Source organism: Liolophura sinensis, chromosome 6 (genome assembly GCF_032854445.1).
Source record: "Liolophura sinensis isolate JHLJ2023 chromosome 6, CUHK_Ljap_v2, whole genome shotgun sequence".
In the NCBI taxonomy this organism is placed as follows: domain Eukaryota; kingdom Metazoa; phylum Mollusca; class Polyplacophora; order Chitonida; family Chitonidae; genus Liolophura; species Liolophura sinensis.
This window is the reverse complement of record NC_088300.1, coordinates 7,890,778-7,916,250: the sequence shown is the minus strand read 5'-3', so window position 1 is coordinate 7,916,250 and position 25,473 is coordinate 7,890,778. Positions and strand designations below refer to the sequence as shown.

At 42.0% G+C, this 25,473-nt stretch overlaps 1 protein-coding gene across 2 annotated transcripts; it reads right to left on the bottom strand.

Moving 5' to 3' along the window:
* Nucleotides 1-424: 424 nt before the first annotated feature.
* LOC135466879 (spermatogenesis-defective protein 39 homolog) lies at nt 425-24,697 on the bottom strand. 2 transcript variants are annotated; one of them, XM_064744632.1, is made up of 19 exons: nt 24,679-24,697; nt 21,972-22,064; nt 20,431-20,548; nt 17,817-17,981; nt 16,952-17,044; nt 16,076-16,254; nt 15,619-15,687; nt 15,115-15,207; nt 14,476-14,612; nt 10,316-10,343; nt 9,972-10,045; nt 9,337-9,424; nt 7,959-8,093; nt 7,589-7,630; nt 6,980-7,069; nt 5,570-5,656; nt 4,772-4,861; nt 4,288-4,392; nt 425-3,171 (listed from the first exon to the last, which is right to left on the bottom strand). In XM_064744632.1, the coding sequence occupies exons 1-19, from the start codon at nt 24,694-24,696 to the stop codon at nt 3,151-3,153; spliced, it is 1,725 nt and encodes a 574-aa protein (XP_064600702.1). In that variant the 5' UTR covers nt 24,697; the 3' UTR covers nt 425-3,150. The 2 variants fall into 2 exon arrangements, with proteins under 2 accessions (XP_064600702.1, XP_064600703.1); XM_064744633.1 differs by having other exon boundaries at nt 16,076-16,152.
* Nucleotides 24,698-25,473: the final 776 nt, after the last annotated feature.

Here is a 25,473-nt window from a genome sequence, read left to right as displayed (position 1 = left end):
TATTTAGTGCTGCTTCACTGAGACGACTTACCGAAGGCAAGTAAGCTGCCCCGCCCGAGCCATTATACTGATACAGGTCAACCAGTCGTTGCACTATCCCCTTCATGCTGAACGCCAAGCGAGCAAGTTACAACTTCCTCTTTTAAAGACTCGATCAAGGATTGATCCTGGATCTACCTGTCCCGAAGCGGACGCTCTACCAACTGTGCTATCCGGGCCGGTCGTGGGGAATGGCGCATTTGTACTGTCATTATGGTCTAAGCCCACATTAAAATTCAAATATTTCTTTAACAAATTCTGCACTCATTATTACACACTATTAACACCATTACACATTCTCACATCACATTTCCTAAATTTTGATATCTACAGACTTTCAAAAATGCAAACACAATTTCCATAAATATTTGCACCCATTCTGGGTCAAATTTATTTCTGAATGTATCAAAACTTTTAAATGAATGCAGGTATGTCTACCTTATCATGTTTTCTCAAGAAAATCACATTTCTTGGATAGGACTCAAAACTAATTCATGCTCCAGACATTGTTTTCCTTTCACAGCTGCCAGTCAAGACCTGTTTTTTTTTTTTTTTTTCCTGGCTGGAGGCCTAAAAGGTGTAAAAAAAAAGCTTAAATTTACCGCATATTTATCAAATGCTGAAATTCTAAGTATTCACCTTTGCAAGAAACAAACGTGGTCTGTAGATGACAAATCTTGCGCCTAGTATAAGTATAATATCTATGCATGGGATAAAAAACAATACATATCCATGTATGCATGTCATTAAAATAAAGAGCCCAAAAATTTTATGGCACGTAAATGTATGTACATATATAATATCTATATAAAACGATATGTTACAGAATGGTAATAAAAAATTATGCATTTTATGCACAATGAATTTTCCAACAGCATGACATATAAGTAAATGGGAAAATACTGGGAATGCTTCCATGTAGTGAATACAAAGATTTTAATGACAATTGCTTTTTGCAACATTTTCCCTTGTCAAGGTAGTTTTAACCTTGTTACATATCAATACAGATATCTCTTTATTCAAACTGATAATGTACAAAAGCTATCAACTGTGGTATTGTGTAAAACCAGTGTTTGTTTATTTCATGTTCTGCTCCTGTTTGTGCAGAGAAGGCGACAAAAGAAATCTGAATTCTCAAAACCCCTGAAGCTTGGAAACAATCTTGTGACTTAAAGTAAATTCAGATTACATGTAATACATGTTCCATTAAGTTAAAGAGTTGTATAAAAAAAATAAAAATTTTTAACAAATGTCCAAAATTTGGAAAATTTTCAGATTTACTTTTGAAAGAATTGTTCACTAATACAATGGTGGTCAGTTTTATTGTCAAGCGAATTCACAAGGCCCTTACGAACACTGAGTGAGGGTGGGGGAAATTAGGCATGGTTCACCAGGATTTATGTAACCTGGGGTGGATGGATTCAGACATGTCAGCAGAATACCCCTTCTGCCACATAGCCCCACCATTTTACAGGTAGCATATGCATCGCACTTGTGAGGTTATGCTTAAATAGCAATAGGGGAGTTTGGAGTTCAAACCCTTTTGTTGATAAAGGTAAATACTGTTCTACTTGTATATGACTTGTGAAAATGTTAGGCAGCCTTTATTGACATTAATTTAGCGATCGCCTGTCTTATGGTATTCTAGAGGCCCAGATGAGACCTCTTTCTTTGACGTTCAGCTCCTTAATTTATCCACCGTTCGTCCACGACAAATTACTTTCTGTGAAACTTTTTCAGACACCCATGTAATAGTAATGTGATCAGAAATAGCTGCCTAACATTTTGACATGATACAGTAGGCCTTCTTTTACTAGAGACAGAATTCGAACTCAAACCTCCCCTATTAATATCGACAAAGCCATTTCTGTTGATCTTGCTATCTTAAGATATATAGGTACGTACATCATATTTTTCCTCTAAAATAAAACAGATGTAAATTTACATATGGCTGAAACTACAATGCAAACAAAACTATAAAAGATGACCCTGTTTTTTATGTAAATAAATTATGACAACAAAAATGATAACTTCACTGAAAAACATTCTACTCGAGTACATATGTAAGAGGCACAAAGGAAAATTATATACTTTGATGTTTCCTTTTACAGACCTGTTCAAAATTGTAGACTAGAAGCTGGCATTATGTTGACATGTTATCACATCTAATAGCCATACAATAAAAGTGTTTGACAAAGTGAGTGCTAAGCATACAGTGTTCAATTGCTCAAGGTACATGTAAAGTTGAAAGAGTTTTGAGTATTCTTGAACCACAGGGTGCAGTATACAACCACAGGGTGCAGTATACAACCATAGGGTGCAGGATACAATCACAGCTCTCAACTAACCAGTCAAATCCTTCACACATTCAGATCCTGTCATAACTGGATATAAACGCGACCTCCTTTGTCTAGGACTCTATTGATCAGAATTGAAGAAAACTAGACCAGCGAGAGTCCCTCACAGAAAAAATACTATACATGTACTTCACAAGTTTACCAATGAACATTCCATACACATAGACGAAATAAAATTATTATTTCACAGCTAATAATGCGACAAATTAAAAATGCTGAGTCGTTGTTTTGTGGTTTCTCTACAACATGGATTGAAGATGTATGTTTATTGATATTGTTTATTTGTTTGATTGTTGCTTGATGCCATAAAGAAGAATTTTTTACTTTTAACAACGGCTGGTCAGTTTCATGGGTGGAGGAAACTGGAGTGCCAGGTGTAAACCACTGAACTCTGGCAAGTTACTACAAACTTTCCCATATATCAACAACCATGCCATTTGGCGTTTTAAGACATTTAGTTGGATTTTTCCGACAGCATTACATGTACATATCTGTGGATTGCTTTTTTTTGTATTGTTACCAGTTGGATCTCAAATTACAGGTAATTATTCATAACCAAAAAGTTAGCTTAGTCACACCTACTAGCCGAATCAAGAATACATGTATATGTACACTAGCCAGTGGCAGGGACAGTACCTGTAGTTGGTGGTTGTATGTGAAGGTGTTGACAGTTTGACAGCTAACTTAGGGAGATAACACAGTTTCCACTGGTAACAAGGGGCTTACACACTTCATGGATGTCTGGCTGCAGGCCTCAGGTTTTCCATTTATGTGCCTAAAATGATAAATACATCAAAAAGTTTAATAAGCCTATAACAATTATCACCCTAACTTTTCTAAGATCAACCAACTAAATGCAGCAAAGAATGAATTCTAAAATACAAAGACACATACTGACATTTTTATATTTAGATGCTTTTATTTGTTTTGTTTTTTTTTAAGACATTAACTTGGCTTTAGTTCCCTTCCCTGCTATGCCCCTGCCTTGTTTCCTCCTTCTCCATGTATGGTCAAACCAGAGCATGGCACTACATATTGTAATGAGCTGTAAACTTTTCTATGCCCTTTCCTTGTTTCCTCCTGCCCCCTGAATGGCCAAACAAGAGCATGGCACTACATGTTGTAATGAGGTGTAAACTTTTCTATGCCCCTTCCTTCTTTCCTCCTGCCCCCTGAATTGTCAAACCAGAGCATGGCACTACATATTGTAATGAGATGTAAACCATTCTATGTCCCTTCCTTGTTTCCTCCTGCCCCTGAATGGTCAAACCAGAGCATGGCACTACATGTTGTAATGAGGTGTAAACTTTTCTATGCCCCTTCCTTGTTTCCTCCTGCCCCCTGAATGGTCAAACCAGAGCATGGCACTACATACTGTAATGAGCTGTGAACTTTTCTATGCCCCTTCCTTCTTTCCTCCTGCCCCTGAATGGTCAAACCAGAGCATGACACTACATACTGTAATGAGGCGTAAACTTTTATATGCTCCCTTCCTTGTTTCCTCCCCCCCCCCCACCCCCACACTGAATGGTCAAACCAGAGCATGGCACTACATATTTTAATGAGGTGTAAAATTTTCTATGCCCCTTCCTTGTTTTCTCCTGCCCCCTGAGTGATCAAACCAGAGCATGGCACTACATACTGAAATGAGGTGTAACCCTTTTTATGTCCCTGCCTTGTTTCCTCCTGTCCTCCTGCCCTCCTGAGGGGTCAAACCAGAGCATGGCACTGCATACTGTAATGAGGTGTAAATCTTTCTATGCCCCTGCCTTTTTTCCTCCTACCCTTCAGATGTCATTTCGAAGTTGCTACTGACTGGACTGTAGCGTTTCAATGGTATATGGACTTTTGGTTTTTACATTTCCTTGACAGACCAATTCCTGTTACTTACAGAATTTCTCAGCGCATCTTCAGCATAATAATACTCCTTACTCCTAGGTGGCAACTTTCTCATATAGGCCTCCAGCTCAAATCGGTCACGCAAAGCAATGTACGTCTGAAAGTCATAAACAAGACAATGGCATGTGTAAAAATCATAAACAACAGTTCAGCATGCATGTCACAAACACCACTTTAGCATGCATGTCAAAAAACAACACCTTTGCATTTGAAAGTCATAAATAACACTTTTAACATGTATGCATCTGAACAAACACAAACAATCGTGATATCATAGGATACCCACCTGCTAAAAGATTTACACTAAACAAGCCATTTGTATATCAGTCACATAATTACTTATTTCACAGCTAAATTGGTATAACGTATCTTCAGACTGATATTACACAGCATGAATGTTAAAATGTGTGCAGACACACTCGACGGGATCATGAAACTTCTGAAGAATTAAGAAGGTCCCCCACAAAGATACCTACATCAACCACTGCATCGTGACATCCATATTTCTTAGCCAGAGTCAACCTCCGCTCAACATCATCTACTAGCTTCAAATACTTGCTTAAAATCTGAAAAGAATCATTGAACAGACAAACGTATCATGTATAAATGAACACGTTTTTCTATAGTATGTTTTAAATACAACTCTCTGGCCAAGGTGGTTAGCGTGCAGAGCAATGACCCAGGAGCCTCTCACCAATGCAGATGGTCGTCGTAGGTTTTCCCTACGCTCTGCCCAGTTTCCTCCCATCATAATGCTGGCCGCCAATGGTTATTAAAATGAAATATTCTTCAGTACCAGTACAGTGTAAAACAACATTAAAATAAATTAAAACACAACTCTCTTATGCGCACTTCAGATATGGGGATAGACATGTTTAGTCTATGCTTAAATGCAAGAGCATGTCGCGATGTAGTGCTTATATAGCTGTAAGGAACATCAGAAGCAACCATTCCAAACAATGTAGGCAAACCTGTTGACAATTTGTGATTTAGCTGAATATATAAGTTTATTAAAATAGTAAAAAAAAAAGTCAAAAATAAAAAAGCTTACATCACCATTCATAAAACAAGTAGTGTTATTAAACCCCCCTAAAAAATGATACTGAATGCTTCACCTTGGCTTGATTTTTTAGCAATTATTTTCACATCTTCACTCTCCTGAAGAAATAAAGCCTGAAATAATGAATGAAGATGAAGCATTTCCTGTCCCCTTTCAGGGTGAACACTACTTGTGTAGGTCATTAAACTGATCAGTGGAAGTTCAGGTCTCTTACATCACTAGGAGCTCCAGTCTTGTGGAGGACGGCCACAACTTTATCAAATCCTATCACAGACTTCATTTTGGTTCCTCCAAACCAACTCTGAAACAAACAATCAAGAAAAAACTTTTCTCTATTCATATGTCTGTGCAGCTTTCAGCCTTGCCTCAAATCCAGAATGTCTGTCAGCAACCTGCGGATAGTTGTGAGTTTCTCCTCGGCTCGGCTCCGTTCCTCCCACCATAATGCTGGCCACCGTTATGTAAGTAAAATATTCTTGAGAACAGCACAAAACACCAAATAAATAAATAAACAATAAATATAACCCAGAACAACATTATATCTTCAAACTTGAGAAAATCACATCAATGTCTATTATTGTAGCTCAAAATTTTTCTTCACAACCCATCACACTGGGCATGAAACAGAGTATAATTTGACATGGGTGAATGGATACTAAACTGACAAATTAAAAGAGAAGGATTTTTTCAGGAAAAAAATGGTATTTAGAAATATTTTTACATGGTGGGTACTTGGGACTTCCTTTTGTTATTTATCATCATTGCATAATAATTTTCTAAATAACAGTGATGCATGTTTAATAAATATATTTTGATGTAAATTTGTTATTTATATCCAAGCATATGCATTTAATTTGAATTATGATGATATTTATGAATATATTAAAAATATAAATTTGATCAAAATCCAGGCTGAACACATTTATCATCTGAAAAGAAAAAATTCTAGCACAAATATATTTATTAAACATTTATAACATTATTACATAAAGACTATATGTACCAAAAGGTGGTCCCAAATACCCACCATACAAAAATTATTTTCAAGTGTCTTTTTGTCTCTGAAGGAAAATCGAAAAAAATGTTGAAGACCACATTTACAACTAACTTTTCAAACTCTTTCATCTGAATTTTATGTATTTTTTACATTGTCACCACCTTTAAACATAACTAGTTAATGTTGTGCATGCTGGCATAAATGTGTACATCCAGGCATAAAATCACAATTATTATCAGCTTATATCAAATATCAGTGTTCCATTCTTCTTTCATTTTAAACTATAATGAATTTGATTGGTAAAACAGTAGTCACCGCCTTGGTTGAAGTCTTGGTTGAAGTCAGGCCTTTAAGAAGACTAAAAAACAAAAATGAAGCTTAAAGAAAGCTCATTGTACCTCTGCTAGAAACATAACTTGTACTAAACCATTTCAGTGTGCAGCATCTTAGCAGCGCCATGATGTCATCACACTTTTCTACAGTTAATGTCCAGTGCTGAATTCATAGTGGAGCAATATGTACATAGATACAAGTATGTGGACATGAGAATCAGGTGGATAACTAAAGGTTTGATTTCTCACTCTTCCCCTCCCACACCTGTACATTTATACCTTCTACCCAACTCACTTTGGCTGTTAATAACGTTTCCACATCCTTCCATCTTTTTAACCTGGATCTGGCCCCCAGAGCTGTCCATAAAAACTGCTTTTCTGTTAGCTGAAATGATGATGTATCACTCTGTACAAGCACTCAGAACATACTGCACTCAGAACATACTGCACTCAGAACATACTGCACTCAGAACATACTGCATTCAGAACATACTGCACTCAGAACATACTGCACTCAGAACATACTGCACTCAGAACACACTGCACTCAGAACATACTGCACTCAGAACATACTGCACTCAGAATGATGAAATCAGAAACTCAGGCTACTTCAATTTCACAACAGTCTAGGACATAAGCTGAAGTCTTGTCAATGTGAAAGACATGTTTTCAACATTATTTACCATTCTTTGAAAGCCTGCAATGGATATCTGACATATTATTTTATTATCAGGGTTAATATCAGAGTGAGCCAAAAATTATGATACAGATTTGACAAAAAGATGAACAAACATGTTAAAGCAGAGACATATATTTTGTAAATGGCTAATCTCATGACTGTGTTTGAAGGCTATGTTCCCATTACACATCTAATCCAGGCAACGTAAAATCTGTTCAGCCTCACCTGGTGTGTTTTCTTTATTGCCATTGGGCTAGCTAAATTATTCTGAAATCAAAAAAATCCACATTTAATTACAATACAACTGTTAAGAATTGCATATACCACTGATTCTCTACAACAAATGTTGTACTCCCTTCCTGTAAATGTTTATGTCCAGCTCATGTTGGCCTCCTCTCCAGTCATACATTACAAGGTCTGTCGCAGCCTGCGAATGGTCATGGGTTTCCACCAGGTGCTGTCTGGTTTCCTCACACCATAATTCTGGCCACCATTGCAGACATGTAAGTGAAATATTTTTGAGTACAATATAAAACACCAACCAAATAAATAAATAAATAAATAAATGCAGACTTCATCTGATGATGTATCCTACCTCCGGAAGGTCATAATGGTAAAAACAGCAGTAATACAGTGTGGTGATCACAGGCATGTTGATGATTGAGGCCCGCCGTGGATTCTCACGGAATGCCAACACCTTCCCTTCTTGTTCTGCCCTCGCATCAGAGTCCTACAGGACAACACAAGAAATACAGATTCACTCATTCACGGACATCACACGATGGTTCCTGCACAACCACTGACATCACATGATGCTACCCATACAATGACTGGTATCACATGATGCTACCCACACAATGACTGGTATCACATGATGCTACCCACACAACCACTGACATCACATGATGCTACCCACACAATGACTGGTATCACATGATGGTACACGATTTGGAACTGCACACCAAAACATACAGAAATCAACAAGACAAGACCATGCAACCAGTCTGAAATGTCAACTTTAGTGATGATTTCATCAATCATCATGGAAGTACATGTAGAATAGAAAGAACAATTTGTTCACTTAGTCGAGGGTGAAAAATTAATCCTAAAGGCTCCAGTCAAGGTTCGCTGCTTCGTTATTCATGTTTTCTGCCTGTGGCCTCAGATACAATTCGGATGTTGGTTGCACCGTGCGTGCACACCATGATTTGAAGAGCGATAAGTCAACATTCAGGTTTCTTGCATACAATTACTCTGAAATTGATTTAAATTTGCATGAGTGATCGAAAAGACCCATCCTTCCCAGTCCACACCAGAAATCTGTGTGTGCCACCATTTTGAAATGGATTTAACGGCCAACTTCGTTCCTTAAAGTGCCTTGCGGAATGGACCTGCCATGTTTTTTAATTCAACCATTAAACGTTGAGGCAATAATTGTTGAAAATAGACCTCAACGTTTAATTTAAATTGAACTAATCCTCACACCAATAGACATCACATACTGGTATCCACACAAGAATCAATATCACATGATGATACCCTCACAATGACTGACATCACATAATGATACCCTCACAACGACTGACATCACATGATGATACCATCACAATGACTGACATCACATGATGTTACCCCCCACAATGACTGACATCACATGGTGATACCCTCACCATGACTGACATCACATAATGATACCCTCACAACGACTGACATCACATAATGATACCCTCACAATGACTGGCATCACATGATGATACCCTCACAATGACTAGCATCACATGATGATGCCCTCACAATGACTGACATCACATGATGATACCCTCACCATGACTGACATCACATGATGATACCTCACAATGACTGACATCACATAATGCATAGTAACAAGGCTACACTATTTTTTATTTAGTCTCTAAAACAACACCCTCTACTAGTGATAGGACATGTATCATGTGACACAGAACTTTACAAACCTCAATTGGACCTTGTCGCTCCAAAATGGAAATTTGTTCTTCCAACAATCCTGCTTCTGTCACCAGAGATGGATCTCGGAAATGAGCGCTACAATAGCAGAGATTTATTTATTTACTTATTTCATTGTAGTTTTATGAGCTACTCAAGAATATTTCACTCTTATGACAGTCACCATCATTATGATGGCATGGAAAGAGTGCAGAGTCAGCTGGAAGCCCATGACCATCCGCAGTTTGCTGGCAGACCCTCTCATGTACAGTGATTAAACCAGCATGAGCTAGAGGCATCGTTAAGAGGCTTCCGACTCGATGTGCTGTGCAAGAATGCTTGCCAGCTGGCCATACAGGCCCACACAGCCCCCATATTGCAGAGAACAAAACCTAAAATGTCAATGGATTATAATCGGTTTATTATAATCAGTTTAATACAACCAATCTGGACCTTTCACCTCTTGATTATCACAAATTAAGTGATATATGTGCATTTTGTAAATATAACTTTGGTACATGTAATATAACTATTACTTTATGGCCTGGTGCACAAGATTATTCCGCAATGAAGGTCGATAAAAAACGTTTCTTGATATGTGATAATGAGAGTCCTGATAATGTTTAATAAGAAAAATGAAGTTTACCTCAAACAACGTTGTAAATGTTTTATTTTGGCACGAGGATCTTTGATAGTGGTAGCCAGTTTATATCTCATCATCTGAAACAAAACCAAACTACATAAACATGAAACAAAACATGTCCCTGAAGACAACGAATTATTGAATAGTTTACATCTACACGTAATTTGTTCAAAGCATTTTCACTGGTCAACCATTTAACAACATGCCTGGTATATAAACTGTATGTTTAATTAATCAACCAGTATACCGTATGATCTGAAACATTGATGTTATTTGGTCATATACAAATTTATTTTGTCTTCACATTTTGCAACGCCATTTTTTGGAAAATGATAACACATGCTTACTGCTGCCTCTTCTGTTCTTCCCAACATCCTGAAATGTGACAAAAGAAACATTATAAGTTGCTTCGACATTATATTGCTTTTAGCAAGTGTAGCGATCATGAAATGGTGATCATACTGCAGTACAGTACTGTCCACAACCATTACTCACTTGATTCATAAGAAACCGGCATGTCATCTTGACTGTTTAAATACAGTGACAGACCCAAGTCAAGAGATCATATTCTGAGAACCCTTCAGATTAACCTTGTCAAGATAAAACCACTGTCCCTGCGTATCACCTGGGTGGCTCTTTTTTTTTTTTTTGATTTATTTATTTATTTCATTGAATTTTACTCTGTACTCAAGAATATTTCACTCATATGAATGTGGCCAACATTGTAGTGGGAACAAAATGCCAGGTTTACCCCAGGGTCTCCCATGCTTACCCCAGGCCTCCCAGGTATCCCTGTACTGGCCTGCTATGTTTACCCCGGGCCTGCCATGTTTACCCCAGGACTGCCAGTTATCCCTGTGCTGGCCTACCATGTTTACCCCAGGCCTGCCAGGTATCCCTGTGCTGGCCTGCCATGTTTACCACAGGCCTGCCAGGTATCCCTGTGCTGGCCTGCCAGGTTTGCCCCAGGCCTGCCAGGTATCCCTGTGCTGGCCTGCCATGTTTACAACAGGCCTGCCAGGTATCTCTGTGCTGGCCTGCCATGTTTACCACAGGCCTGCCAGGTATCCCTGTGCTGGCCTGCTATGTTTACCCCAGGCCTGCCAGGTATCCCTGTGCTGGCCTACCATGTTTACCCCAGGCCTACCATGTTTACTCCAGGCCTGCCAGGTATCCCTGTGCTGGCCTACCATGTTTACCCCAGGCCTGCCAGGTATCCCTGTGCTGGCCTGTCATGTTTACCCCAGGCCTGCCAGGTATCCCTGTGCTGGCCTGCCATGTTTACCCCAGGCCTACCATGTTTACTCCAGGCCTGCCAGGTATCCCTGTGCTGGCCTACCATGTTTACCCCAGGCCTGCCAGGTATCCCTGTGCTGGCCTGTCATGTTTACCCCAGGCCTGCCAGGTATCCCTGTGCTGGCCTGCCATGTTTACCCCAGGCCTACCATGTTTACTCCAGGCCTGCCAGGTATCTCTGTGCTGGCCTGCCATGTTTACCACAGGCCTGCCAGGTATCCCTGTGCTGGCCTGCCAAATTTACCCCAGGACTGCCAGGTATCCCTGTGCTGGCCTGCCAGGTTTTTCCCAAAGGCCTGCCAGGTTTACCCCAGGACTGTCATGTTTACCCCAGGACTACCAAGTCTCCCCGCACTGCCGTGCCAAGTTTTTCCCCAGGCCTGCCATGTTTACCCCAGGACCCATGTTTACCCCAGGACTACCAGGTATCCCTGTGCTGGCCTGCCATGTTTACCCCTGGCCTGCCATGTTTACCCCAGGCCTGCCATGTTTACCCCAGGCCTGCCATGTTTACTCCAGGACTGCTGAGTCTCCCCTCACTGCCCTGCCAAGTTTTTCCCCAGGCTTGCCAGGTTTTTCCCCAGGCCTGCCATGCTTTTCCCCAGGCCTGCCATGTTTACTCCAGGACTCCCATGTTTGCCCCAGGACTACCAAGTCTCCCCTCACTGCCCTGCCAGGTTTTTCCCCAGGCCTGCCATGTTTACCCTAGGACTGCCAAGTCTCCCCGAGCTGCCCTGCCAAGTTTTTCGTCAGGTCTGCCAGGTTTTTCGCCAGGCCTGCCAGGTTTTTCCCCAGGCCTGCCAGGTTTTTCCCCAGGCCTGCCATTCTTACCCCAGGACTGCCAAGTCTTCTCTCACTGCCCTGCCAAGTTTTTCCCCAGGCCTGCCATGTTTACCCCAAGACTGTCATGTTTACCCCAGGCCTGCCATGTTTACCCCAAGACTGTCATGTTTACCCCAGGACTGCCAAGTCTCCCCTCACTGCCCTGCCAGGTTTTTCCCCAGGCCTGCCATGTTTACCCCAAGACTGTCATGTTTACCCCAGGACTGCCATGTCTCCTCTCACTGCCCTGCCAGGTTATTCCCCAGGCCTGCCATGTTCACCCCAGGACTGTCATGTTTACCCCAGGACTACCATGTCTCCCTGCACTGCCCTGCCAGGTTATTCCCCAGGCCTGCCATGTTCACCCCAGGACTGTCATGTTTGCCCCAGGACTGCCAAGTCTCCCTGCACTGCCCTGCCAGGTTATTCCCCAGGCCTGCCATGTTCACCCCAGGACTGTCATGTCATGTTTACGCCAGGACTACCAAGTCTCCCCGAGCTGCCCTGCTAAGTTTTTCCCCAGGCCTGCCACGTTTACCCCAAGACTGTCATGTTTACCCCAGGACTACCAAGTCTCCCCTCACTGCCCTGCCAATTTTTTCCCCAGGCCTGCCATGTTTACCCCAGGACTGTCATGTTTACCCCAAGACTGTCATGTTTACCCCAGGACTACCAAGTCTCCCCTCACTGCCCTGCCAGGTTTTTTACCCAGGCCTGCCATGTTTACCCCAGGACTGTCATGTTTACCCCAGGACTACCAAGTCTCCCCTCACTGCCCTGCCAGGTTTTTCCCCCAGGCCTGCCATGTTTACCCCAGGACTGCCATGTTTACCCCAGGACTACCAAATCTCCCCTCACTGCCCTGCCAGGTTTTTCCCCCAGGCCTGCCATGTTTACCCCAGGACTGCCATGTTTACCCCAGGACTACCATGTCTCCCCTCACTGCCCTGCCAGGTTTTTCCCCCAGGCCTGCCATGTTTACCCCAGGACTGTCATGTTTACCCCAGGACTACCAAGTCTCCCCTCACTGCCCTGCCAGGTTTTTCCCCCAGGCCTGCCATGTTTACCCCAGGACTGTCATGTTTACCCCAGGACTACCATGTCTCCCCTCACTGCCCTGCCAAGTTTTTCCCCAGGCCTGCCACGTTTACCCCAGGATTGTCATGTTTTCCCCAGGACTGCCATGTCTCCCCTCACTGCCCTGCCAGGTTTTTCCCCAGGCCTGCCATGTTAACCCCAGGGCTGCCGAGTCTCTCCGAGGTGCCCTGCCATGTTTACCCCAGGACTGTCATGTTTACACCAGGACTGTCATGTTTACCCAGGACTACCAAGTCTTCTCTCACTGCCCTGCCAGGTTTTTCCCCAGGCCTGCCATGTTTACTCCAGGACTGCCATTTTTACCCCAGGACTGCCAAGTCTCCCCTCACTGTCCTGCCAGGTTTTTCCCCAGGCCTGCCATGTTTACCCCAGGATTGTCATGTTTTCCCCAGGACTGCCATGTCTCCCCTCACTGCCCTGCCAAGTTTTTCCCCAGGCCTGCCATGTTTACCCCAGGCCTGCCATGTTTACCCCAGGCCTGCCATGTTAACCCCAGGGCTGCCGAGTCTCTCCGAGGTGCCCTGCCATGTTTACCCCAGGACTGTCATGTTTACACCAGGACTGTCATGTTTACCCAGGACTACCAAGTCTTCTCTCACTGCCCTGCCAGGTTTTTCCCCAGGCCTGCCATGTTTACTCCAGGACTGCCATTTTTACCCCAGGACTGCCAAGTCTCCCCTCACTGTCCTGCCAGGTTTTTCCCCAGGCCTGCCATGTTTACTCCAGGACTGCCATTTTTACCCCAGGACTGCCATGTTTACCCCAGGCCTGCCATGTTTACCCCAGGATTGTCATGTTTTCCCCAGGACTGCCATGTCTCCCCTCACTGCCCTGCCAGGTTTTTCCCCAGGCCTGCCATGTTTACTCCAGGACTGCCATTTTTACCCCAGGACTGCCATGTTTACCCCAGGCCTGCCATGTTTACCCCAGGATTGTCATGTTTTCCCCAGGACTGCCATGTCTCCCCTCACTGCCCTGCCAGGTTTTTCCCCAGGCCTGCCATGTTTACTCCAGGACTGCCATTTTTACCCCAGGACTGCCAAGTCTCCCCTCACTGTCCTGCCAGGTTTTTCCCCAGGCCTGCCATGTTAACCCCAGGGCTGCCGAGTCTCTCCGAGGTGCCCTGCCAAGCATTCCCCCAGGCCTGCCATGTTTACCAAATACAGCCCTGTCAGGTTTCCTGCAGTTTGTCAGGTACAGTACATGTATAGGCATAAATATATACATTCATATGGTCATTTTGTCCCCAGTTATATAGGTCAGGTGTTGCACTTTGATTTGGTTTACTTACCCAAGGGTTTCCTCTAGCTTGTCCATTTCATAGTGAGCTCTAAGATAACTGAGGTAATGATTGACAGCAGTTGGTCGCCGTGACAACTCCAAATTGAACACAGATCCTTTCAGAGTATTTTGTAGAAACAGGACTGCCTATTAATTCAATGAAAACATATATTTACAAGATCAGATAGAATGTAGAATTTTGATGTTAAACTTAATTCTGTTTATGTTTCAGAATGTGATACAGATCAGCAAAGATAAAATATTGTTGTATCCAATAATGTTTGCATGAAAATGATTTGGAGATAATTAGAAATTCATCTTACTACAGATTTTTCATTCTAGAGAAAATTGGTCTTCTCGACAGCACTGAAGGCTCATTAGTACACTACATTCAGATGAGGTTAAGGAGAGGCTTCACTAAGCCAGTGAGAAATCATGCAACAAAAAACACTTTGTACAGCATGATTCTATATTACATTCTATTATATTAATTTCAGACAGTGCTTTCCCAATCATCAGGTAATGTGGCAACTCTTTGTTACAAGCTTTCGAAGAGTAATGTGCCAATTTTTTCAATTATTTCTCCCCAAATACATGTACAGTTCTGCAAAACAAGGAAACTGAATTCGGATTGTATCAGAAAACCTACCGCTGTAATGGCATTCCCATCATGCATCTTGATGGCTTCATCTAAAAGGGCTAGTTTTTGTTCCTTGGTTTTACACATCTCAAGACCATATGGCTGCAAAAGGAACAACTGAAACAAGTAAATACTGCATTCCTGCAGGAAACAAGTAAATACTGCATTCCTGCAGTAAACAAGTAAATACTGCATTCCTGCATGAAACAAGTAAACACTGCATTCCTGCAGGAAGCAAGTAAATGCTGCATTCCTACAGGAAACAACTAAACACTGCATTCCTGCAGGAAGCAAGTAAATGCTGCATTCCTGCAGGAAACAAGTAAACACTGCATTCCTGCAGAAAGCAAGTACACACTGCATTCCTGCAGGAAACAAGTAAACACTGCATTCCTGCAGGAAACAAGTAAATATTACATTCCTGCAGAGAAGGGTTTACTGTATTAAATCAATACTAACTTCACAAACACTGTGTATTGCAGCTGTTGAAAGTACTACATATATTCCACTGACCTCGCCCTGGATAATAGCTCTCACGGTCTCATAGGCGGACGGCTGTCTCCATTTCTCTCTCTTCGCAATCTGCAGAGATCAAACCAACAGTCCAAATGTAACAAAGTGATGGAGTGCAGAAGAAAAAAGTTACAATCACACAAGAAGAGCACACATACCAGGCAAATCCATCTGTATCACCTAGTGTTTACAATCTGATCATACATGTAATTGTAAAAGCGTGACAATCAAAACATTGAGAATTAAGTTACCAGACAACAGGTTACTGGTCAACACAATGTCAATTTTTTCTAAGATTGGAGAGATCCTCCAATTTTCACAAAAATACATAAATTACCAGATCAATGAAGTAAGTATTAAAGAAAAGATTTTAAATCTTTTTATTTTCAAAAATGATAGGAGAATAATTATCTCTTTACTACTGATATGGTGCAATCTGATGAGAAAAATAACAAACCTGCAAGGCCCTTTTCAGATCTGACAATTCCATCTCCAGTTTTGAGACGCTTTTGGCGGGAACATTGGAGGAAATAACTGCAGGGAAGGGAGAGGGACTGAGGTTATGGGTGTGTGAAAAGGAGGAATGAGTTACACTTGTGGAAGAGGATCTCGCTTTGGAAACAAAAGTCAAAACTTCTGTTCATGCATTGAGGCAGGTGAAGAATTTTGAAGCAAATGAAAACAAATGAAGAACAGAAATTAGCAGAATGTTTAAGTGCTTGGGGCTTAACGTCGTACTTAACAATTTTTCAGTCATATGACAACAAAGGAATCCTTAGAGTGCAAGTAGTGTTGCAGGACGGATTTCCATCGCTCTTTTATCTAGTGCTTCACTGAGGCGCCTTACCAATTAAGGCGCCCCGCCCGAGCCATTATACTGATACAGGTCAACCAGTTGTTACACTATCCCCTTCATGCTGAATGCCAAGTGAGGAAGTTACAGCTTCCTCTTTTAAGGTATTAGGTGAGACTCGACCCAGGATTGACCCTGGATCTACCGCTCCCGGCACAGAGCAGAATGTTTAAACACGTGTACATCAAATCTATACATGTAGATGTATCACATGTATACTTGTAGATAATTTTTCTATAAATACACAAATTATCAAGCTATTAAAATCTTTAAAAATTTTAAATATGCCTCTTTGTAAAATAAGGATTGAAGTGTTTACATGGCAATAAATCAGACAAAATACACAAGGAAACACTTGAAAGAGATTTACCACATCATGAGCAGTCTATATAAGTTAATAACCAAAAAAGCCCAAGACATGTCCATTAAAAGTTAACAATGTTGTTTATATATGGCTTATAAGTATTTTACACAACTGACCTTCTTCAATACTGGGGTCACTCATACTGAACTGTCCCTTCAGTGTGGAGGAAGAAGCAACATGTCTGTCTGAGCTGAACTTTAGTGATTTACCTGCGAGAGGGGACCAGGGGCAAAACAATGATACATTTAAGTCAAAGCCAATTTAAATTATCAAATGTAATCACCATGCTATTTTCTTACCTACTATAAACTGGCACTAGAAAATCTTCACTGGCAACCACTTATCTTCATTGAAACTAGAAACTAGATTGGACCTTATGACACCCCACTGGCACTTCATATTTATTTATTTACTTCACTCTTCTTCAATGCTATACTACTCTTTGTGGAGGAAACTGGAGTGCCCAGGGTAAACCAGTGACCCCACATTGGACTTACAAATATGTACACGATATTGGTGGAAAGCAAGTGGTCTTCAATGAACTGTCTGTGCAACGGCTATACGAGTGTCAACTCTTGCATATTGTAACCAATGCTTCACATGCATTCAGACAGTGAGAATCATTGGCAGTCGCTCATTTGACCGAGGAGCTATACATTTCTGTTTCCCTCAATGGCTCTTCACTTCATACTGAACTCGTCACCAATGACTCTTTACTCCCTGACATCTACAAGGTTGTAGTCATTACTTAATCTACATGTAACAACCAATGATAGCCCATAAAGCAGCCACCAGATAGCCCAATGAACATTTCACAAATCATATCAAGTTGCATGAGGTATGAAGCTGTAAAAGTCCACCCATGTCATCCATGATGACTGTAAGGTACCTGGCTATGTCCACTCTTGCTGAATGTAGTAATACATCAGCATTATACAGCAGCCATCACCACACAAGGCATACGTCGTATGTCACACTTACCTATAGTAAGGCTCTGAGAACGGTTGTGTGTGGGACCAGCAGATGTCTTGACATGTCGGGTAACAGGGGGTGGCCCTGCCCCTGGGGAAAGAGGTAAGGTGGAGGATTTGGTGACCGGTGAGTGGCTAACAGCAGGGCTTCCTCCTGGCCTACTGGCCTTGTAACCTGGCAACATAAACATGCAAAACATCTTACTTCATACATGAGACAAACTAACTCCATCCCACTGCCGAGTTCCAAACCCAAACTGCAGTGTGCTTTAGACCTCATTTACCTTTCATCTGTATAATACATATAATAATTGACTGATGTCTTCAAGATATGCAGTTGGAATGTGAAAGCCACTCATCTCAAAAACAGTTATTTTAGTACAATTAAGGTGAAAGGATGTCTCAATTTATCAGCACCAGCCCCATCCCGTATCCTCAAAGTCCTAACATATAAAAGCCCACATAAACTTCGTGGCTTTCTTCTTTGGACACACCTATGGTGAGGATCCACCTGAACCACAAGAGCTTCAGTTTAAAAAAGGCTTTAAACTACAGTTTTCTTAAGGTCCAGTGGTCAATCCCTAAAGTTAAGTAGAGTCTGCAGTGATCATGTCATTGATGATAGGTTTCTAAACAAGTTACATGATAATGTAATTTCTGACAAAAAAATATGCAGAAAATAGATGGTTATTACGAGATATAGAAATGCTTCAACAAACTTCTTTTTCTGCAAAACATTCTACATTTCATTTCAGACTTCCTCTTCAATAGTTGTATATGGACATGCAGACATCTTGACCTAATGGATACAAACTCGTCATTGTTCAAGGCAAAACATCACCAACAAGTACACTTATTTTTTTGGTAAATCAGATGACCAACAGTCATTGTTTAGGAGAAGTCACACAAAACACATTTCTCAAACAAGCAATAAACTGACACAATAAATGAACACTAGTCTACAGCCACAGTGGGGGATGTTGGATTTGATCACAACATCAGGGGTTATAACACATATCTGCAGCCTGACTGTTGTGTGCTGGACTTGATCACAACATCAGGGCTATGACACATGTCTGCAGCCTGACTGTTGAGTGCTGGACTTGATCACAACATCAGGGCTATGACACATGTCTGCAGCCTGACTGTTGAGTGCTGGACTTGATCACAACATCAGGGCTATGACACATGTCTGCAGCCTGACTGTTGTGTGCTGGACTTGATCACAACATCAGGGCTATGACACATGTCTGCAGCCTGACTCTTGTCTGCAGAACTTGATCACAACATCAGGGCTATGACACATGTCTTCAGCCTGACTGTTGAGTGCTGGAATTGATCACAACATCAGGGCTACGACACATGTCTGCAGCCTGACTGTTGAGCGCTGGACTTGATCACAACATCAGGGCTATGACACATGTCTGCAGCCTGATTGTTGTGTGCTGGACTTGATCACAACATAAGGGCTATGACACACGTCTGCAGCCTGACTCTTGTGTGCTGGACTTGATCACAGCATCAGGGCTATAACACACATCTGCAGCCTGACTGTTGTGTGCTGGACTTGATCACAACATCAGGGCTATGACACATGTCTGCAGCCTGACTGTTGTGTGCTGGACTTGATCACAACATCAGGGCTATGACACACGTCTGCAGCCTGACTCTTGTGTGCTGGACTTGATCACAACATCAGGGCTATGACACACATCTGCAGCCTGACTGTTGAGTGCTGGACTTGATCACAACATCAGGGCTATGACACATGTCCACAGCCTGATTGGTGGGTGCTGGACATCAGAAGATCAGGGCTATGACACATGTCCACAGCCTGACTGGTGGGTGCTGACTTATCAGAAGATCAGGGCTATGACACATGTCTGCAGCCTGACTGGTGGGTGCTGGACTTATCAGAAGATCAGGGCTATGACACATGTCTACAGCTTGATTGGTGGGTGCTGGACATCAGAAGATCAGGGCTATGACACATGTCCACAGCCTGATTGGTGGGTGCTGGACTTATCAGAAGATCAGGGCTATGACACATGTCTGCAGCCTGACTGGTGGGTGCTGGACTTATCAGAAGATCAGGGCTATGACACATGTCTACAGCTTGATTGGTGGGCGCTGGACTTATCAGAAGATCAGGGCTATGACACATGTCTGCAGCCTGACTGGTGGGTGCTGGACTTATCAGAAGATCTGGGCTATGACACACGTCTGCAGCCTGATTGGTGGATGCTGGGCTTATCAGAAGATCAGGGCTATGACACATGTCCGCAGCCTGATTGGTGGATGCTGAACTTATCAGACGATCAGGGCTATGACACATGTCTGCAGCCTGATTGGTGGGTGCTGGGCTTACCACAACATCAGGGCTACGACACACGTCTGCAGCCTGATTGGTGAGTGATGGATATAATCGAAAGACTAGGGTGTTTTTAATTGGCCTTACATGAAATTCATTCAGTTTGCAAGCCTGAGTCCATTGTAGATGTATTTTCAGATGCTGTTTAATTGTTACAAGTTGTTACTCCTGTCAGTTACCAATATGTAAGTTATAATTTTGTTTTCAAAACTTACTCCTACAAACAGTAACATGGATAAATTCTTTATCTTACCAATGGTAGAAGCTGGGGTGCCATCCCAGTTGATTGAGTCGGTTTCCTCTTCATCATCATCATCATCATCTTTCTGAACTTTCCATCTTCTCACCAAATCACGTGCATCATCAGTCACCTGGTCCAAACCACATAACATATTTCTTTATTACTTTCATTCATCCTTAAAGCAGTAAGATTTGTGTTCATATAGCTGACAGATGACAGATAATGTTTGCACCTTTGAAGTGTTGCACCTTAGCCTGCTCAGCTTACAAGCCCTTATCAACTGGCACCCACAAAATATAAAATGAAAAATACAAAAATCAAACATGCTAGCTTATGATATAAATAAGATAAATTCATCTGAATGGCCTTTCACGCTGTACTGCATGTAATGTATCTGAAGGTTCGGAAACCCAGGACTTCACCTCGTCCAGTAACTTGAGTCCTATATACATGCTCTGGTACATGTGGCTTATCTCATATTCTTCGATGTACCGTAATTCTTCCACATTTTCGCATGTTCACGAAATGTTATTTAAGCATATTCTGAGAACATTATTCTGCATAGATTGATAGTTATACTTTTTGCAAAGTCCTGAAATTGGTCAACCCAACCAATCTAGTTTTGTCTCTGAAAAGCAAATTAAAAAGGTGCTTAAAGGAGAAGAAAATGTAAGTATCAAATACCAATGAAAAGAGTATGCATTTCCTCGCAGGTGCATGCCATAAAAAAAATTCTAATATGTACCTCAAGTTGATAAATTATAAATAAAGTCAGCGCCAACATCCCCTGTGGGCAACTCCATTTTGCCTAAGAACTAGTCCTAAAGTCTTCAATGTTAGGAGGAAAATTGCCGTTGGAAACCACCGAAGTGCAGTTCGTACATTTCGGGAAGAACTCTTCTTATCAGAAGGTAGCAAACAGTACAGTTAGTTTTTCCACTTGACAATTGGGAAACCGGAATGTTGGACGTAGGTTCCGAGTTTACACAAACAAGCCGGCAGTTTTAACGACTCTCATTGGCTGAGAGGCAACACGCCCCCAGCATAAATTACAAAGTTTTAAAGATGGAGGATGCAACGGACTCAGCGATTTATGCCAGCTTTGCCGTTTTTTAGGCTTTACGTGTAGGGCAAGGAAAAATTGCAAATTACGCAGCAGGCACCACCAGATAGAAAAAAACGTGCTCTTCAAAGCTGTAGTTTCATGTTCTTAAGTTTTCTTCTCCTTTAAATAGCACAGAAGATTGCACTTTCATGTGCGACAAGAATGAGGAATTAGGGTAAATATAAAACTGGCCTCCCTGACACAGATAATATGGTAATAATTGCAACAAACACTTACAGAGAACAACTCCAGCTAATAATAGATCTACCCTGTGGATATATTATGCCTGAGTAAAATGGTGACCGCCGTTAAACCCTGACCTTGAAAGTAAATAAAAAGATCTCACAGTAACACTTGGTCATGGTATGATTATTAATAATATTAATGATTTCCACAGATCTACATAAATATGTATTCATTCCTTTAAATAGACAGGTGTGCTACTCACAGAGTCATCAAAGAAGTTGAACTTAGAGTGTGACTTCTTGGAGCTTCCTGATGACAGCCACTCTGCTTCATCATCATCAATGTCATCCATAGCCTGTTCAACAGAGAATAAACATGGTCAGGTTTTACTTTGAGGCGAAGACAAGCTTAACATGAATTTGACTTAGTTTGACTTATTTTCAGATACTATACACAATAAAAAATATGTGGCTATCACTGATCAGCAACTGCTAATAGCAGCTCTTTTATCTCCACAACTTTCTTCATGAGCCGGCACACTATTTTTTTACTTTCATACTCGTACCTGTGTGACGGATGTACTAGCTGGGGATTTGAAACACCAATCTCTGGGTTGTAGGTCTACGCTTCTAGCACTAAGCTGAGGGAAATTCCCTCTAGCCCAGAGGTAGATACACCTACCGCTTTTATATCACCCTGTTGAATGGTGTTTTCCGCCAAACTCAAGAATACCTCATTTGTACCAGCATTATGGTAGTAGGGAACGGGACAGAACCCCACAACCATCCAACTAACACGTACACGGATGCTTTCATCAACTGGCCAGGTTTCCTCCCATGATAATGATGACAAGGATTTGATGGGGGTTTGTAAAGTCAAGGCTGCTGTCACGCGGTTGAGGGATGTACGATCATTGAAGAATCAGCTTTTTTACAATGAACTGTCAAGAAGCCGATCACTAACCAACAAAATCAAAGGCCTTGTCTTTCCAAAAGAACTAACGGCAGCTGATAACGGCACCACTGGGCCGACAGGACCGTCTATGCGAGATGTTCTATTCAGTCTAACAAGTACCGTAACATCTCGCTTTTTATTTGCGTTAGTTTGCGAGAGCCCCCACTGTCTCATCCACATCTCTGTGAAATTGCGGGATTCCTGAAATGCCAACTAGGCTAATAGGTATGTGAGGCCCACGAACCAGGATCGTGTAGGCCTATAGGGCCTCTGTGAGATAAAAGTTCTCAGGATTCCCGCATGAGAACGTTATGTATATGGCCATTTTGAGGGGTTCAAGCCAGCAGAGAAGATGAACTTGGTCACGTATGAATGGATATTTACTTTTGGAATGATCGATAGACAGACAGATTGTAATTTAATCAGTCTGGCGGTCTAGGGCACTAAGCATTATATAGGAGTAACTTGACAAGCCAGGAAGGTCATAGGGCCTTTGAGAGATACGAGTTCTCGGGAGTTCTGCGTGGGGGCGCTTTCGCATATACCGGAAGCTGGGGTTAGAGCCCTTGCCGTTGATGGGTTGAGTTGCATGAGGGTTGGAGTGAATAGAGTGTTTTCTAGCCCCAATTCCGGTATATGCGCGAGTGCCCCCAAGCAGAACTCCCGAGAACTCGTATCTCTCATAGGCCCTATTCTGGAAGATGGGTCAGAAGTTGGAAGTCATGTGACCACCCTTTCATGTCAAAAACAAAATGGCCACCTAATGTTAAAGCATTGGGGAAAAGGTCACTTTTGCCACTTCGCTAGTGATGAGTAAGGCCTATAAGCCTCAACAGCATCATGAAAGCCCTGCAGAAATACCCAGACTATCGTGAAAGCTGAAAATTATACAAATCCAGCAGGTACAAGATCATTGAAAGTGATTCAAAAATAGGCATTTTCCAATGCAAGAATGTTGCACGGACCGTTCTCTTCATTCACGCCATTTGTTACTAGGAGGTCACATGGTCTCAAGCTTCCGATCAGTCTTCCAGAAAAGTAACCCCAAAAGACTTCAACACATTTTATTACACTGGCCTAGCATCGTTGGAATCTCAACTCTAGCAGTATTAATTTCATACTCAACGAAGGTCCAGACCGATTCTCTTTGTTATCGAACAAGTCATGAGCAAATATAAGACACCAAAAGACACCTAAAGACCTGCATTTTCACACACACGGCACCACCATCACATGCCCCTACTCGCTTTAGAATAGATTTATTATCGCCATGAAGGCTTCCACACTACATGCTCCTCAGCTGTGAACACGCCACGTTAAGCAGCTACATGTAGGCCTACGCACATGTCCTGCTTCATATTGGAGCAGTAAAAACATGTCTGCCATGGCCAAGGAGCGTGTGCCCTGGAAGCCTTCATGGCTATAATAAATCTATTCTAAAACGAGTAGGGGCATGTGATGGTCGTGCGGTGTGTGTGGAAAGCAGGTCTTTAGGTTGGTGTCTTTACTTAAGAACAGGAATCAGCCTGGACCTTCGTTGAGTACAAAATTAATATTGTTAGCGACTCTAGGCCGATGTAAGAAAAGGAGTTGGCGTCTTTCTGGGCTAACAGAATAGAGTAATTGACTGTTTTGCGAAACTTTATGAAATATCCTACAGGCATCAATGGCAGCAAGTCCTAAATATGAGAGTGCCAGTTCACATATAACAAAGCGAACACTCATCCAGGGCTATATTCGTCATCGATATAAACACAGGTGGGTGATAAATGACGATATTGCCGAAAGCTTTTGGTGATCAGTCTTTCACAATGACACGCCCACAAGGACTTGACATACGAACAACAACTGACAAACATTGTCAACCACTACATGGAGTCAAAACATGTGATGCATTAAAATTTATTTAGTCTCCAATACGCAGAGTTTCTGGTTTTTCGTGGGCTTACGATCTTCTTTACTACCAACGGTGGTATCATTTCCCACCCAAACAAAATAAGCAAAAGGTAACATACCGTCATGGAGGCTGCCATTTTGAACTACAGCGACATCTAGTGACCACAATGGGAAACGTGGGACATTACTCTAATAGGTTAACTGACTGGCCGGAAGATGACCTAGGTTCAGACAGGTGGGAGTAGTTTCGTAGTTTACATCATATGTTAAGTTTTGGCAGTATATGCACACTAGGCAAACATTACCAAAACGACGTTCAGCTTAGTCTGAAGCACCAGATTTAATGTACAAGTCTCGAGAAGCTATACACCCCTATAGGTCTATGTAGTCAGGGATAACTCTTTGTAAGTAAGTCTCATTCCAATTGAGCAAGCACCGTAACGCTAAAGAAGAACGTACAGAACACATTCGTGAAATATGTTTTAGTGAACTTAAAAGCTGCTGAATATCCTGTCTGTGATACATGTACGTATGGAAGCTGATTTCGGTCCAGAACACACGCTTAGGCCTATCCCATTCCTGTATGGCGCTATAACGGCTGATTCAATACAAAAGGGCAGTGGGTAAAAGCATAAGCCGATCATCATTTGTACCAGCAAATACGTGTGACCGGCCTTGACCGAAGATCAGTTTTCAAAATCAGTGTCAATGTAGAGGTCAAAAATTTGCACCAAATTCCATATCACCTTGAAATTTTTTATTCTAAACATCATGGAACCAGATAAAAAATGTTCCAAAAGTTTCTCAAAAAAATCACCGCAAATCCACTGACAGATGCGTACTGTCAACCCCAAGTCTACCACATTTTGAAATTTCAGCTTCATTTTCTCCTCATTAAAGAATGGTCTGCTTGA

Bases quoted from the DNA above. Each gene is read 5' to 3' on its own strand.
- LOC135466879 (XM_064744632.1), bottom strand. The intron at 14,613-15,114 runs GTAGGTTTTCTG...TTGAATTAATAG, and splicing joins ATGGGAATGCCATTACAGCG to GCAGTCCTGTTTCTACAAAA. The intron at 4,862-5,569 runs GTAAGAGACCTG...GATTCTTTTCAG, and splicing joins AGACTGGAGCTCCTAGTGAT to ATTTTAAGCAAGTATTTGAA.